This window comes from Cynara cardunculus (assembly GCF_001531365.2).
Source record: "Cynara cardunculus var. scolymus isolate 2C chromosome LG 12, CcrdV1, whole genome shotgun sequence".
In the NCBI taxonomy this organism is placed as follows: Eukaryota; Viridiplantae; Streptophyta; class Magnoliopsida; order Asterales; family Asteraceae; genus Cynara; species Cynara cardunculus.
The window spans coordinates 20105171-20121009 of NC_037539.1; the positions used below are offsets into that span (position 1 = coordinate 20105171).

At 36.9% G+C, this 15839-nt stretch overlaps 1 protein-coding gene across 1 annotated transcript; it reads right to left on the reverse strand.

The window, feature by feature from the left end:
• Positions 1-5155: 5155 nt before the first annotated feature.
• On the reverse strand, positions 5156-6399 carry LOC112523409 (probable dolichyl-diphosphooligosaccharide--protein glycosyltransferase subunit 3B). The gene has a single exon (XM_025133000.1). The coding sequence runs from the start codon at positions 6384-6386 to the stop codon at positions 5337-5339; it is 1050 nt and encodes a 349-aa protein (XP_024988768.1). The 5' UTR covers positions 6387-6399; the 3' UTR covers positions 5156-5336.
• Positions 6400-15839: the final 9440 nt, after the last annotated feature.

Consider the following 15839-nt stretch of genomic DNA (forward strand, 5'->3'; position numbering starts at 1 on the left):
ATGCTTGTCCTCATAGGTAGGTTTGTCGGTTTTGACATTCCATTGAGGTATTTCTAATAAGCACTCAGTCCCTCCTAAAATTTCATTTTATGCTCAGATGATCACAATGATTGATCAAAAATATTATTGCAAATAAGCACACTGATCAGATAAAATTTGATCAAGAAATTTGCCTTTTAAGCACAATCAATGAAAGAATGATGCGACAACGATCAGATTATTTGATATATGAGATAAATGAATGAAGATCTGTAAGAACAAGTTTACAGATTCTGATATTAAAAAAAATTATTGAATCTATATCAATCAAAGTAAAAAAAATATCAGAAAAATCAAGATTTGAATACAAACGAGTGTATTATGACCGAAAATGATTTTTCGTATAAGAGACGTGATAATAACAGTTTGAAGAATAGTTGAAACAGGTATTGGAGTTATGTACGATGAGAACTTACACAAGTAAAATCTCAGGAAATACCTGTTCAGAAAATGTACTCGTTACCAAAAAAAATTATTTTCCGAAAAAAACATTTATTGAACTTTTTAGAGACTCCTCCTAGAAAGCATATTATAGAAATGATTCGATTCAGCTCAAAAAATTATAAACAAATAAGAAAAACATGTTTAGCACAGGTCCTAAACTGTGTGTTTAGAAACCACACTCGGTAACGCACGAGTTCTGAACTGAAGTATTCAGAAGCCTTGTTTGGAATAGATTACAACTCCCCCTACATTGGTGTATCATTAAAAAGATATTCTTATCAGCACAAAGTTGACACACCTGCAAAACCAGATTAAGTAGATTTTGGTACCCAAATGAATTTGGGTCCTATTTTGTTAGTATCGGGTTGGGGTATATTGTAACTTCCAAACCATCTATTCTTATTAGATATTTTCTTTTTAGCACTTTGAACAAGATGATCAGAAATAAAATATGACCCATACCAGTTATTGTGATCATACATGTTCTTACCTTTCCAACTGTTCTGATAGTTGTTATCTCCATGCCACCTGTTGAACCTTTTCTTATTGAAAAAATCATCGGTTCTGGATGTTGAGCACATAATTCTTCTCTTGCTAAGATTGATCAGATCATTAGTGGATCTCACAATGCAAGGAAGAACAGAGTTAGTAACAACAGGTGTATGAGATAAAACAGAATCAGCTTTATTAACCATAATGCTTTTAGGTTTAGAATGATAATTGAGTGATCCAATGACATACCCTTGATAATACTGATTTGAAGAATGAGAATTGTTCTTAGAAACAGTTGATTTAGGACTGCTATAATAACTGTTAGATTTAACACTAGAACAGTCATAAAAGCAAGTTTTACACAGTGATTGAGAACCAGTTGGGCTTTTAGCACATGAAAAGTCTTGTACTTTCTTTAATAACTAGTCTCTTTCATCAGCAACTAAATCATATTTCTTTTTCAGTTCAGTTCTCATGTTCAATTCAATTACAAGTTCTATCTCTAGATCAGACAATTTCTTTGCAGTATCCAAAAACTTACCTTCTAATTCTTTCTTTAACTTTTCAAATACTTTCCTTTCTTTCTCAAACTTCTTTCTTTCTTTCTTCATCTGAACTTCCTCTATCATTCTCCGAAGCAATGTCAAGCCATTTCTTTTTCTTAGTAAGCTCTTTGGCAATTGCAGCATGTTTCTTGACAGTACTTTTCTTCTCAAGAACAAACAACATTTTTTCTTCATCTAGAGCTTTTTGCTGTTGTTCAACCTCTTTCTTTTCTTTATCAACCTTGGCTCATTCCAAGATGATAAGTTGTTCAAAATCTGAAATTTGATTCAAAAGAAATTTAGCATTCAGCTCAAGAGAATTAATCTTATTTTCATAAGATATACGTTCAGTTTCAAATATTCTTTCAACTTCTATTATCTTATTCTTCTCTTTCTCCAAAACTTTCCTTTCAGCATTCAAATCCTTTTCCACTTCTAAAACATTTTCTTTCTCTAAATTCTGTAGCTTTCTTAGTTCAATCAGATCACTTTCAGACTTATGAGATTTATCCAGTTAAGTCATCAGTTTCATTATGCTTTCTACCTGAAGAATTTCTTCAGCTCTTAACTCATTCTAAACTTCTTGGAGTTTGTTGAAAAGATCTTTATTAGTTTCACTCCATATTTTCAATTTATTATGTATGTATAACGTCTATGAAATAATTTACCGTTTAAAATAGGGGTCAAAGTACAATTTAATTTCTCCATACATATATTATTATTATTACTAACGTTATCAAATGAAATGTTAATTATTTTAGCAGATATATTAAAAAGTGCAAGATTTTTTTAATAATTGAAAATTAGCGTGCACCAAACTGTTCAAACGCGATTAGACATTTGAATAATTGCCACGATTGCGGCTCAATCCTATGTGTCATTATGCATATATAAGAAATAGGCAATCCGTGTGGTGCCCTCCATACATCATACATTAAATAAATGTGGTTAGGAAAAACAGAAAATATTTATTGCATTTCATTTCGACACATTTTCCACATTTTAATTGAATCACGTCTAAGAGTTTGATGACTTACCGGCTTGTATGGTAGTTGTAGTGTTTTTTAAATCAACTTCGTAATGTGAGAGGTTGTTGAAATATCTAAACGGCAACCCAACTTGAATGACACATTGTGTTATCATTTGTCAGTTCAACTCAGTATCAAACGTTCATATTTGACCTTGATTGTCAAGTATAGGTTGGCTTGAATCGCCCCCGACCTAAATCTTGGGCACGTATTTTCAGTGTGCCACTTTAGAGTTGAATTTCCTTCCGCCATAAAGAGAGTTTGGCACATTTTACATTGTACCTTTTTTCCAGTTCATGAGGATCACTATATTGTATACATTCCAAATCTTGGACTTTCGTTATTGTTCGGTAAGAACTTTGGCAACTTGTTCGTTTGATGTGTCAATGTTGTTCACAAAATATAGCAAAAATTGTGAACGTCCTTTTTTGTGTTTTTTGTGTTTTGTAAGTTGATATCTTACCCTATACACCATAACACTTATATATAGTGTTTAGTGTCCAAATTGACCATAAAAAGGGTCAAAAATCGAAAAAAAAAGGTCATAACCGTTGGTCAACGGATACCTAACTGCTATATTTTTGAAATTTCCGAGCCAGGCCTGGCCCATAATCGGTCCCGGTCCAGGCCGGTCCCTCGAATCCTCCAAAAACATCAACCGGTCCCGAACCATGGTCCCATAACCGGTCCATACCGGCCACGGGCCGGGCCGGTTCCAAATGGCCATCTATACTTTCTACAAACAATCGGGCCCAAGAAACAAAGTGAAGATTTTAACCACCAAAATTATAACATGTAAGAGTCACTCGAGTCGTCCATCTAATATGAGATAAAACTGGTTTAGTTTTGATATGAAACGGTGAAAAGAAAAAAAAAATCTTTGCTAAGAACCGGGAAAGCTTACACCTTCTTGTGGCCATCTTAGCTTAGTTGCTGGGCATTAATTGCCTTCCTATTCAACCCATTGTTCGTATCACGTATCCACCAAACACCCAATAGCACGTATTGAAAATCAAACACCATACATACATTCAAGGAACATAAAGTTAGACAGCCTACTACACATCCAATTTCTTTTAAGCATTCCACCAAACATCAAACAGGTAGTAGACAAAGACCATATGATATTTTACAACTACATAGAGGCGACTGCATACACAAATACAACGGCATTTTGGTAACGGTTAGATGGCGGTAGATAAAAGAAAAAACGGACAGAAAAAAAAAAGTTGCAATAAAAGAAGGCATCTCAATCATCAACAACCGCTCCTGTTTCAGCCATACCCAGTTCTTGACTGGACTAGTCCCTTGGTCCCGGTTAAGGATGCCCATCGTTACCGGCTATAGATGCTAGACTAGATATGTAGCTTGGGCCCAAAAGCTCTATTCGGTATTATCAAACATTACTTTGCTTAAAATAGCTGTAAAACTGGTATATTTCCATATCAAACACCTAGCAGATCATGAGGCAACAACATTATAGTGAACTTACAGCAATTTCGTATCAATATCTCAAGTCTGATATGGATTTGGACTAACCAGTACCAAGTGAATCTTTTGAAGCTCACCATCAAACAAGAAATGTGTATTTTGCTCATCTAAAATAAGCATTTCAAATTTGAATCCAAAATACTTGAGGAACAGAGACTGGATAGCATACCAGCAAAGACTGAACCATCCAAGAGCATTAAAACAGAGGATCAAGTGCTCTAGTTATTCACCATATGAACTCAAGAAATGAACTTGGGTACCTGATAAAAGATCGCTGCTAGTCAAGATTAATTGATCAGGAGAGGTGTTTTGTACAAAAGCCATAAAAAAAGAGTCCTGATGCAATCAGAGCGTTCGCTGGATGATCAATGGTTCATGGTGTATGTGTGTGTTTATTGACAGCCACCTGATGTATCTTGTTCAAGAACTAAAAAAGAAAAGAAAAAACATAACTTTCTATGTGATTCAGACCTGCAATTCGATGATTAATTCAAGATTAACCAAAGAAACAATTACGACAAAGAATCTTCTCCGAATCTGATCAAACATTACCTCCCTAAAAATACTAATGGTATATTAGTAGGTCCAAGGTGCTTTAGATGAAGAAAAAATATGGGTAAGATTGAATAAAATAGGAGTCGCAAGGTACAAGTGATACCTAATATTTATCAACATGGAAGCACCAAAATGTACAATCATATCATGAGCAAAATCATCTTGATCATTCAAGCAGATTTGATAGAATCCAAGATTCCATGAATATGATATCTATGGAAAAGATGTCATGAATCATACGGCTGTTGACAACAAACAGTCTTGCATTCATTCAATCAAAAAGTTGCTGGTCAGTCTATTTGATTTGGGAATCTGATGAAACATTCCCTCCATAAAAATATATACAATGCACCTTATAGAAAGAAAAATCTGGCTAAGATGGAAGAAAATAGGAGTTGAGAGGTGATCATATTGTACTATACCTAATGTTTGATCAAGATTCAAGCTGCTAGGAGATTCATACATTTGAATGAACAAACTACAAACAGATGAGTTTCAAGAATGAAATAAAGTACCAATCCTATGAATATGGAAAACAATTCAGAGCATATCATGAAGTTAGCCTGCAAGTGAGCCATGAACACCCACATAATTCTAAAACAAGAATGCATTAAAAGTAACCAGTACTTGTTTAAACCTACAATTTGAAGCAATGACATGTATTATAGCATAGTTAAGCTTATCAACCATGGATAGCTATTAGATACAACTCAAAAAACTATAACCAACCGATTTCATTGCTTCACCAAGTTGAAGGCAAGTAAGCATGAACAGCATACCCAGTCTTCCAGTTATCCAAATACACAACTTTTCTCACAGCCCATACTGAAATAATCATGGCAACAATCATGATCGTCCTCTGAGCCATCGAATTCTTTACCCTAACTAAAACATGAGTAACAAAAGCCAACAACAGCCCCACAATCGTGTACAGGAACCCGATAGCGAAACCCTCAGCACCCAACTGCATTCCAGACCCCTGGTAAAAGAAGATCATCTTGCTTGGATCATTTCTATCGGATATAAACATCGGCATTTTGCGGATTATGTTATGCATAGTGCCCGATACACTAAAGAAGTAAACAAACACAGACCCAGAAAGCCACAACCTCTTATCATGTAAAAGTGTTTCACCAGCTAGTAGTTTTTTAAACATGAATGGTAATGATATCAAGAACACAACAATTAAGAACCCTAGTTGGGTTTTCGAAAGAATTGGGGGACGGTGGATTTCACCCATTGTAAGTTTAGTTCTCGACTCGATAAATTCCGCCATGGACTCGGCTAAACGTGAGAAGTCTCCCGCGTCCATGGAGATCGAGTCGGATTTCAAGCTGGAAGCATCAGGTGGAAGGAGGCGGATGTGGGGTAACGCATTTACACCAAATTGGGCAAAAGATGATTGCGATTCACCGAATTCAATATCGCAGAAGAAGAGTTTCGAAAGCGCTGATTGAGAATCTTGATTGTTGATGCCGAAGGATTTGGAGAGAAGGAAGAACTCAGATTTGAGTGATTTGAGGTGGAGTTCGGATTTGTCATGGAGTTGGATGGCGTCAAAGAACAGGATCAAAGAGAAAGATCGGGGTTTCGTAGTGATGATACGGCGAAGGAGGTTGTCGTTGAGGTGGACGACGCCGGAGGAGGAGCGAGATCGGATGGATTGGAGCTCGGTAAGTAGATCTGCATCGGCGTTGTCGGCGCCGGCAAACAATGATGGTCTGGATTGAGAGAGAAGTGTGATTGTTAGTAACAGGAAAAGGGTCGGAGCCGATCTCGGTGAAATCGCCATTCCTAGATCTACTGAGCTGTTGTAGGTTTTATCTTTCAAGATTGGTGAAGAGAAGAAGACGAGTACTACGGTTGACTTTGACCTCCATTGCATGCATCACTCCAGCCAATGAAACACTGCCATGTCAGCAACGAGCATATAGAACGAAATATTCCACATATTCAATGTTTTATTAGTAATTATATAATATTATATAGCAAAATTTATACACTCTTCATCGTTACTAAGATTCAAACTCTTAACTTCAAAAAAAGGTTGGATTATCATGATGGGATTCCACCATGCATTTGGATGATAAAAATTGGAATGAAATCTCTTAAAAGAATTAGAACAATCGTTTTTTTTGGACCACCCCATCCACCCCACCTACACCCTACCAACCAGCATGTCAAATATTGTCATTGTCACAGCTACCACTCCTCTCTGTCTCGCCCACCCATCCATCCATGCCCTGCCCCACCCCTACCACCTCATAGACCCTAACAAAACCCCTGTCACCACCACCCTCGCACACCCTACCCAAACCCTACTCGACGGGTGGGGGTGTGTGGGGTGGGACTAGGCTGGGGTGGGTTGGGGCAGGCAATGGGGCACAATGGTAGCTGTCACAACAAAAATAGTGGGGTGGTGGTCGGGGTAGCTGTGGAGTGGATGGGTATGGTAGTGACAGTAGTGGCATGGTGGTTAGTGGTGGGTGGGTGGGGGTGAGTGGTGATTGTGACTGTGAAAGTAGTGGTGTAGTGGTGTAGTGGTGGGGAGTTAGGTTAGGGGTGAAGGTTAGGTTAGGGGAGGAGCGTGGGGTGGTAGATACGACGACGACATTGGTGGGATGGTGGTTGGGTGGCTGAGAGTGGTTGGGTAATGACGGTGACAGAAGTGGTGTGGTGGTGGGGGGTTAGCTTAGGGGCGTGAGAGTAATAGTAGTAGCATGGTCATAGTTGAGATGTACGGTGAGTGACTAAGGGGGTAGGTGGGTGTGATGGAAACAATAGTAGAATGGTGGTTAGTGGTGGGTTGGGTAGTAGTAGTGTGGCAGTGGGGGGGGGGGGGGGGGGGGTTAAGGGGCATGACAAACAGTAGTAGCATGGTCGTGGTGGGGCCAAGGGATGAGCGGTGATGAAATTCAATTCCTTCAACTATGCTAACGAATGATGAATTCATTAATTTGTGAAATTCAATGGAATTTGAAGAATTCCATCCATTTCAAGAAGTGAACCAAACAAATGAATTAGAATTTGATCAAAGGAATTTGTCATCCCAATTCCATCAAATTCCTTCGAATTTCACGAACGAAACGTCCCCTAAGGGTTTTAGGATTGGGTATCTAAGGAAATGGATTGGGACAAAATGTAGAGAAAATGTGAAGTAGAGTAGCTCACACCGTTAGAGCAATGGCTAGGGACCATAAGAAGTATTGATGGTGGAAAGAATAAGTACAATTGAAGGTTAAGGTCAAACAAACACTTTTGAAGGACCTGATGATATGTCGAAATGTTGGTGAAAGAGTAGGTTGAAGGAACTATACATGGAAGCAAAACGAGAGGAGAAAAAAGTGGCGACTATGGCAAATATAAAAACTTATGAGAAGATGTATAGGAGGTTAGATGCCAGGGAATGAGATATTGGAATATAAATGCGGACAAAAGTTAGGGAGCGGAGACGTCATAAGAGTTAGGAAACATAAGGTGTATTAACGATATATATGGATACTAGTAAAAGATGAAGACATTAAGGGGAGACGCGCTACTTACTTTCGTACACTATTTAACGAGGCAATAGAAATGGAGGGGACCGAGACATAGGAGGAGTAGGGGGATAATAAAGGTCACATAATCTTTCTTTTTATCATCAAATTAGCAAAGTGGGAATAGATGGCATTGAAAAAATAGTGAAATGTGAACTTGTAGACTTGTCCCATACATTGAAGGGTTGTTTGGTTCAAGCAAAGAAATGAAATGTGAATGAAAATATGAACAAAGTTTTATTTTCCCCAATTTGACCTAGGATGAAATTTTGGTTTTCTAGGGGAATGAGCTCATTATATTACACAAGGGTAAATTAGATGAAAAAGTAGTGTACTTTGTCTTGATCCCTATTTTGGATAACGTATTGTAACATACTCTTTTTTAAATATGCTTGGCAAATGCCTCTAAATGTGTTCTAATGTGTATTATGTGTTTAATAAGGAAGATTATGTGTTAATATAATGCTTTATTGAGAACTTGTAGCAAAATCCTTAAGAAATATAAAGGGTTTCATAGGTTGTTATAGAGCCAGCAACATCATCCTCTCGTTCAGAGTTAGCAACATCATCCTCTCGTTCAGAGTTAGAATAACTCTAAACTCAAGGTCTACAGACTTCGTCTTCAGATTTGACACCCAGCGCTCATCAGGTCTTCTCTTGAAATAACTCTAAAGAATGTCTCTTCAGACTTGTACTTGTACACCTTGAGATCACCCAAAATCTGAAGACTTATTTTCTAGAGATCTGAAGAATGTCTCTTCAGACTNACTTGTACACCTTGAGATCACCCAAAATCTGAAGACTTATTTTCTAGAGATCTGAAGAATGTCTCTTCAGACTTGTACTTGTACACCTTGAGATCGCCCAAAATCTGAAGACTTCTTTTCTAGAGATCTGAAGAATGTTTCTTCAAACTTGTACTTGTACGCCTTGAGATCGCCCAAACTCTGAAGACTTCTTTCCAGAGATCGGAAGAATGTCTCTTCAGACTTGTACTTGTACAACTTGAAATCACCCAACTTGTACTTCTTTCCAGAGATTTGAAGAATGTATCTTCAGACTTATACTTGTACGCCTTAAGATTGCCAAACTCTGAAGTCTTCTTTTCCAGAAATCTGAAGAATGTCTTTCAGAGTATAGTTCAACCAGAGGCTCTGGTTGTTCTTTCAGACTTAGACTTAGTCGATTTAGCACAATTCAGATCTCTGGACCTTCCATCCGTAGCCTAATTGTTTTAACTGAACTATCATAATATTTAGGACTATTTTAGTCCTAACACCTTTTCTGGAATATATTTGTTGAAAGTTATAAATTATCTTGTCACGAACATGTGGGAAAAAAGTTATGAGTTTTTAAGTGTTTGGTGGTCAAAATGGGTGCTAGGTCAATCCAGTCGGGTCAAACCCGACCCCAAATAAGTTTGTGCAATAAAGTGATAAAAATTAGATCTTTTCACATCGTTTTTACTTCTACAAGCTTCTAGACCAAAGTATGTGTGATTTCACACCTAAATCTAAAACCTAGCTAAATCTTAGAGAAATTGAAGAGAAATTTCAAAGATTTTGAAGATTTGAAAGTATAAATGTTGGTATTTTGATTTTCTTGATGTATTTAGATTCATGCAACTAGGGTTTAAGCTATAGAATGAATGGTGGAATTATTTTGTAGAAATATGATGACACTACTTGTTATTTGGCCAAAACATAGATTATTTTCAAGGATTAGTTGAAATAATGTTGCATTAAGAACACAAGTATGACTTTTCAAAGTCAAGCTCTGAAATGATGATTTTGATGAACAAGGCTTGAGTTTTGTTGTTTTTATAAAGTTTGTGATATTTTGAGATAGAAACCTGAATTTGGTTCCAAATGGGAATGGTTTGGATACAGGATTGTTAAAAATAGTCATTTTGAAACATAAAAGTCGATGTTTATGTCTTGTTTTAAAAAATTCGTATAAAATCAAAGAAAAATCCAATGAATATGAGGTCAGTGGAATCTGAAATATAAAAGTGTCTACTTTATTTCTTGTTTAGAAGTCAAGATGTAATTTTGAGTTTAAGATGGTCAAAATGTGTTAGAACAGGGAGTTGTACAAGGGAATTAGAATAGAATTAGCTAACTAAGGAATGGAATAGAATGAGAAAGTGTAATCATATACTTATGGAATTGAATGTGTATACTCCAAGGAGTACAAAGGTATAATTGGAAGCTTTTGGAGTGCCATACATACTTGGAATACAGAGTTGGAACGAGACATTCGGTTGGGCATTCAGTTGACCCATTTTATGCATTGTGAGTATATATGAAATAAATGTTTATGTGTACTTATATAAGTATGCATTTTCTATTTGTATTAGTTGTGTTTTTGTGATAACCGAGTCTTGGTTATCACCTGAGCTAATTAATACGTGATTATTTGTTATATGATTACGTGAAAGCATTATAAATTGTTATATTTGATCATGCAAGTATGTGAATTTTTATACATAAGTATCTATGCATAGTGTGATAACATGCATGATTAAATATACATGCATACAAATATTTTGGGTATGCATGGTTATTATATGAATGCATGGTTAATATATGTATGTATGCAAGCATGAGGCGGTCAAACCGCCTTTCCTAATGAGGAAAGGGGTATAAATAGGAAGAGAGACTTTCAAATAAAGTTTCTTGCCACTTTTGAACTTGAGAGTGAATTGAGAGAAGTGATTGTCCGGATTACTTATTTTGAAGATTGGATTCACCTGATTTCTAAGAAGAATCGCATAAGGTGAGTGGTTTTATCATCTTATTACATTTGAAAAGTAATTCTTTGGTTTGATTAAATGAATTGTTCTGTAAACTTATTACCCGGATTTGATTTTAAGTCGGAGACGTGTTGTCCGGATTTGTTATAAATCGGACATAGTGTTGTCCGGATTAGAGAAAAACCGGTCATAATATTGACCGGATTGGGTGTTAGAGAGATTTTGATATATGTAAATCAGACATGGTATTTGACCGGAGAAGTAGGGAATACGGTCAAGTGTTATCCGGATTTGATTTAATCCGACTGATATGTTGTCCGGTTTAGATATAATCCAGCCATAGTATTGGCCGGAGTTGTGCAAGTCCGATCGTGTGTTGACTGAATTTAAAAGTGTTGGAAAATGATTTTATTGTCCGGAGATATAAACCGGACAAGGTTTGTCCGGATTTGTAATCCGGCCAATATGATATGTTGACTTTGTTAAAGGTTTGACTGAATTTATGTGGGATGGAATTTTATGATTTCTTTCCCGGATAAGTAATCCGGCCAAGTTAAATTGTTGACCGGATGTGTTATTGGGGATTTTATTTCACAAGTAAAATTTATCATTCTTTTGAATAATAAAGGATGAGAATTCAATAACTGTTTTGGATCTATTTTTGGATAAAATATAGATGGTATTTTATTAGGACGTTTGTGACTTCGGTCTGTCCTAATAGAAAATAATCTGTAAAATTTTGATGAGGAAATAAGGGTAGCATATCAAGGAGAGGTGTACCATAGGATAATGGTGGCATATCAAGAAGAGGTGTACTTTGGGATAAGGGTGGCATATCAAGGAGAGGTGTACCTTTGGATATAAGGGTGGCATTTCAATGTATGTATTATATGATGTAACTCTTAATATTATATCCTTTAAGATTACTATGACTTTAAATCCTTATCTCTTTGTGATTTAAAAATTTACGATCATGGTTCTTATTGGAAATTGTAGTATGGATGTTATTAAGGAAATGATATCGGGCTTATGGCCTGAAGCTTTGAATAAACCTTATTTCTGATTAAAAAGGTTTAAGTGTGGTATTATGTGAAACCTGAAAGACTCTAACCTGTTTGGTTGGGATATATTCTTTATAAAGCCAAGTGACTAGTTATGGAAATCAGAAAGGTACCGGTATTGTAGATTACATGGTTATTCATTCGTTTTACATGATAAGTTGATTTTAAATAAATTTTTGGTGATCTTCACCCTGCAATGACATGGAAAAAGGGATCTCACTAGACCTTCCGGTCTAACCCTCATCTTGTGTTTTAAATATGTATTGCAAGAACTGTTGACGGTAAGGAGAAGGGGAAAATGTGATATTTTCCTGTATGCATATAGATAGATCATGTTATACCTAGTTTTGGTAGATAATATTGATCAGTACAAGAATTGTATTTTGATGTATTTTGTATGATAATTTCTTGTACTTTGGGACCTAAGTGGTGTAAAAACATGTATTTCTTCTGAATGAAATATACGTTACATGCAATGTGTGATGTGGGGTGTTACAGAAGTGGTATCAGAGCCTAAGTTTAAGGGATTTAGGTATTTAAAGCATGATATCCAGACTTAAACTATTTCATTGCATGTTAGGGGTCCCGGCCATAGTTTGCACCATTGGAAATAAATATGATGAGCTAAAAGAACGGTGTGTAAGGTAAATTCTAATTACTTTTGGCCAGTGTAATTATGAATGTATAGGTACATATCTGGACTTTGATACTTCATTATATTTGGGAATGTGAATACGTGATTATTAACATTGAAATCTGCAGATGTCTAGCCGAACACGGAGATCTAAGAGAATTGCACGCCCAGAGTCTGAGAAAAGAGAGGAATCTTCTGTCAATCTTCCAATTAGTACTTCTGGAAATAGAGGACGAGGAAGAACCACGGATAGGGGTAGAGGGAGAAGCCAGGCACAGGGAAGGAGTCAGACTGAGACTCATCCCGAGTGTGAAGAATCTCACTCTGAGAATGTCCATGAAGATCAGATGCCATAGCCAGAATATATAACTAGAGATATACTAGTAGAAGAAATGGGAAAGCTAGGGGAAACCTTGACATCTATTATGGGGATACCTGCCAGGGTTGAGACAGAAAGAGTAAAAGTACATCCTTCTGTTCCAGTTACACATAGCAAGGAGGGAGATATAAAGATATTTTTGACTTGCAAACCACCAACTTTCTCTGGAGAAAGAGATCCAGTTAAAGCCATGTGTTGGATCAAGGAGATCGAATATGTGTTTAACACTATTAAATGTCTAGAGGCAGATAAAGTTCGATTTGCCGTTTCTGTATTGAAGTCTAATGCTTTATTCCAGTGGGAAGTTGAGTCTTTAGCCAAAACAGGCATCTTACAAACGTTATATTGGGAAGAATTTGTGAACCGATTCAAGGATCAGTTCTTTCCCAAGACAGATGGAGGAGGATTTTCTGAAGTTGGAACAAGGCAATAGAACTGTTCGGGAATATACTGAAGAGTTCATCGACTACTCTCGGTTTGCTGAGCACTACATTTCGTTAGAATCCAGAAAGGTGAAAAGGTATATTTGGAGTCTAAAGCCTTCAATCCGAGAATTTGTGATCGCTATGAACTTTACCACCTTTTCATTAACTGTGGATGCGGTGGAAGTTACTGAACGGAACAAGAACAGGCAGGCAAAGGGTAAGGTTGTTGAGAAAAAGAAATGGGAAGGACCTTCATCTAACTTTCGAGGGTCAAAATCAGTGAAACATGATAGCAAAGCTGAACAGAAGGTCAGTAAATTAGCTTGCGCTCGGTGTCGACAGGTCCATCTGGGTGATTGTAAAGCGGACCCGAGAAAATGTTATAAGTGTGGTGAGGCTGGTCATTTGTCAAGAAGTTACCCAGCTAACAGAAGATGTTTTAATTGCAAATCCCCAGATCATATCCGACCTAACTGTCCATCGTTGAGAACTCCATAGTTGACTATGGGAAGTAATGTGTCGGGTACTCGTGGAAGGCCTAATGTATCTAGAGGAGGGAAAGAAGGGGCGCGAGGTCGGTCCTTCCAAATGATAAAGAATGAGGCAGAGGCTACACCTGAAGTAGTAACATGTACTTTTCTTCTGAATTCCATGCATGCTAAGGTGTTGTTGATTCAGGTGCAAACTTTTTGTTTGTATCACCATCATTTGCCAAATATGCATGCTTGAATTATGTGCCACTTGACGATGAATTAGTAGTTGACACTGCTAACAATCAAGAATTTGTTACTTACGTATTCAATAACTATGCTATTGTTATTGAGGGGTGTGAATTACCAATTCGACTGTTCCCAATGTTAATGAAGGAGTTTGATGTAGTAGTAGGAATGGAATGGTTGGCGGAACATCAGGCCAGTATTGTCTACAATAGAAAAATGATCAGAATTACCTTACCAGATAGAGGGTCAATTGTTATTTATGGTGATCGTCAGAATCATCATACCAATCTTTTATCTGTATTAAAAGCCCATTAATCTATCCGGAGAAAGTGTCAGGGGTATTTGGCATATGCTATTGATGCAAAGAATGAAAAAGAAAAGCAAGAACTGATTCCAATTGTTAGTGAATTTCCAGAAGTCTTTCCAGAAGACTTATCTGGTTTACCGCCAGACAGGGTTGTTGAATTTAGAATTGATCTCATACCTGGGGCAGCACTAGTAGCTAAACCGCCATACCGATTAACTCCATCAGAACTAAAAGAACTGTTTACTCAGTTAAAAGATTTGCTTAACAAAGGATTCATTAGACCCAGCACTTCACCCTGGGGTGCTCCAGTTCTTTTTGTTAAAAAGAAAGACGGGTCTATGCGGATGTGTATAGATTACCGAGAATTGAACAAGTTGACGATTAAAAATAAATATCATTTGCCAATGATTGATGACTTGTTTGGTCAACTGGTGGGAGCAAGTTATTTCTCAAAAATTGATTTAAGATCAGGGTACCATCAGCTCAGAGTTAGGGAAGAAGACATGGCTACAACAGCTTTCCGAACCAGGTAGTCATCATGAATTTTTAGTTATGTCATTCGGTTTAACTAATGCACCCCCAGCCTTTATGGATCTAATGAATCGGGTATGTAAGGAATATCTTGATAAATTCGTTATTGTATTTATTGATGATATTCTTATATACTCAAAGACTAAAGAAGAGCACCCAGAACAACTCCGCCTGATGCTCGAACTTTTAAAAGGGAAAAGTTATATGTAAAGTTGTCCAAGTGTGAATTCTGGTTAAGAGAGGTTCAGTTCTTAGGTCATGTTATATTAGAAGCAGGGGTGAAAGTGGATCCAACAAAAATAGAAGCAGTCGAGAAATAGGATGCACCAAAGACCCCTTCTAAAGTCCGAAGCTTTCTAGGATTGGCAGGCTACTACCGTAAATTTATTCAAGATTTTTCTAAAATAGTTGTGCCATGACCAAATTGACTCGAAAAAATGTCAAGTTTCAGTGGGAGGAAGAACAACAAAAATCCTTCCAATTATTGAAAGATCATCTCTGTAGTGCCCTAGTTTTGTCTCTACCAGATGGACCAGAAGACTTTGTAGTTTACAGCGATGCCTCAAAACTAGGGTTGGGTTGTGTTTTAATGCAAATAGGAAAAGTGATTTCATACGCATCCTGACAACTGAAGGATCATGAAAAGCAATATCCAACTCATGATATGGAATTGGCAGTAGTGGTATTTGCATTGAAAATATGGAGGCATTATCTTCTGGGAACAAAGTGTCAGGTTTACATTGATCATAAAAGTTACAATATCTATTCAGCCAAAAAGAGTTAAATATGCGGCAACGTTGATGGATTGAACTTGTTAATGATTACGATTGTGAAATCCTTTACCACCCAGGAAAAGCCAACGTGGTAGCCGATGCTTTGAGTAGAAAAGAAAGGAGTG

Coding starts and splice junctions, on each gene's coding strand:
- LOC112523409 (XM_025133000.1), bottom strand. CDS start 6,386: ATGGCGATTTCACCGAGATCGGCTCCGACCCTTTTCCTGTTACTAACA.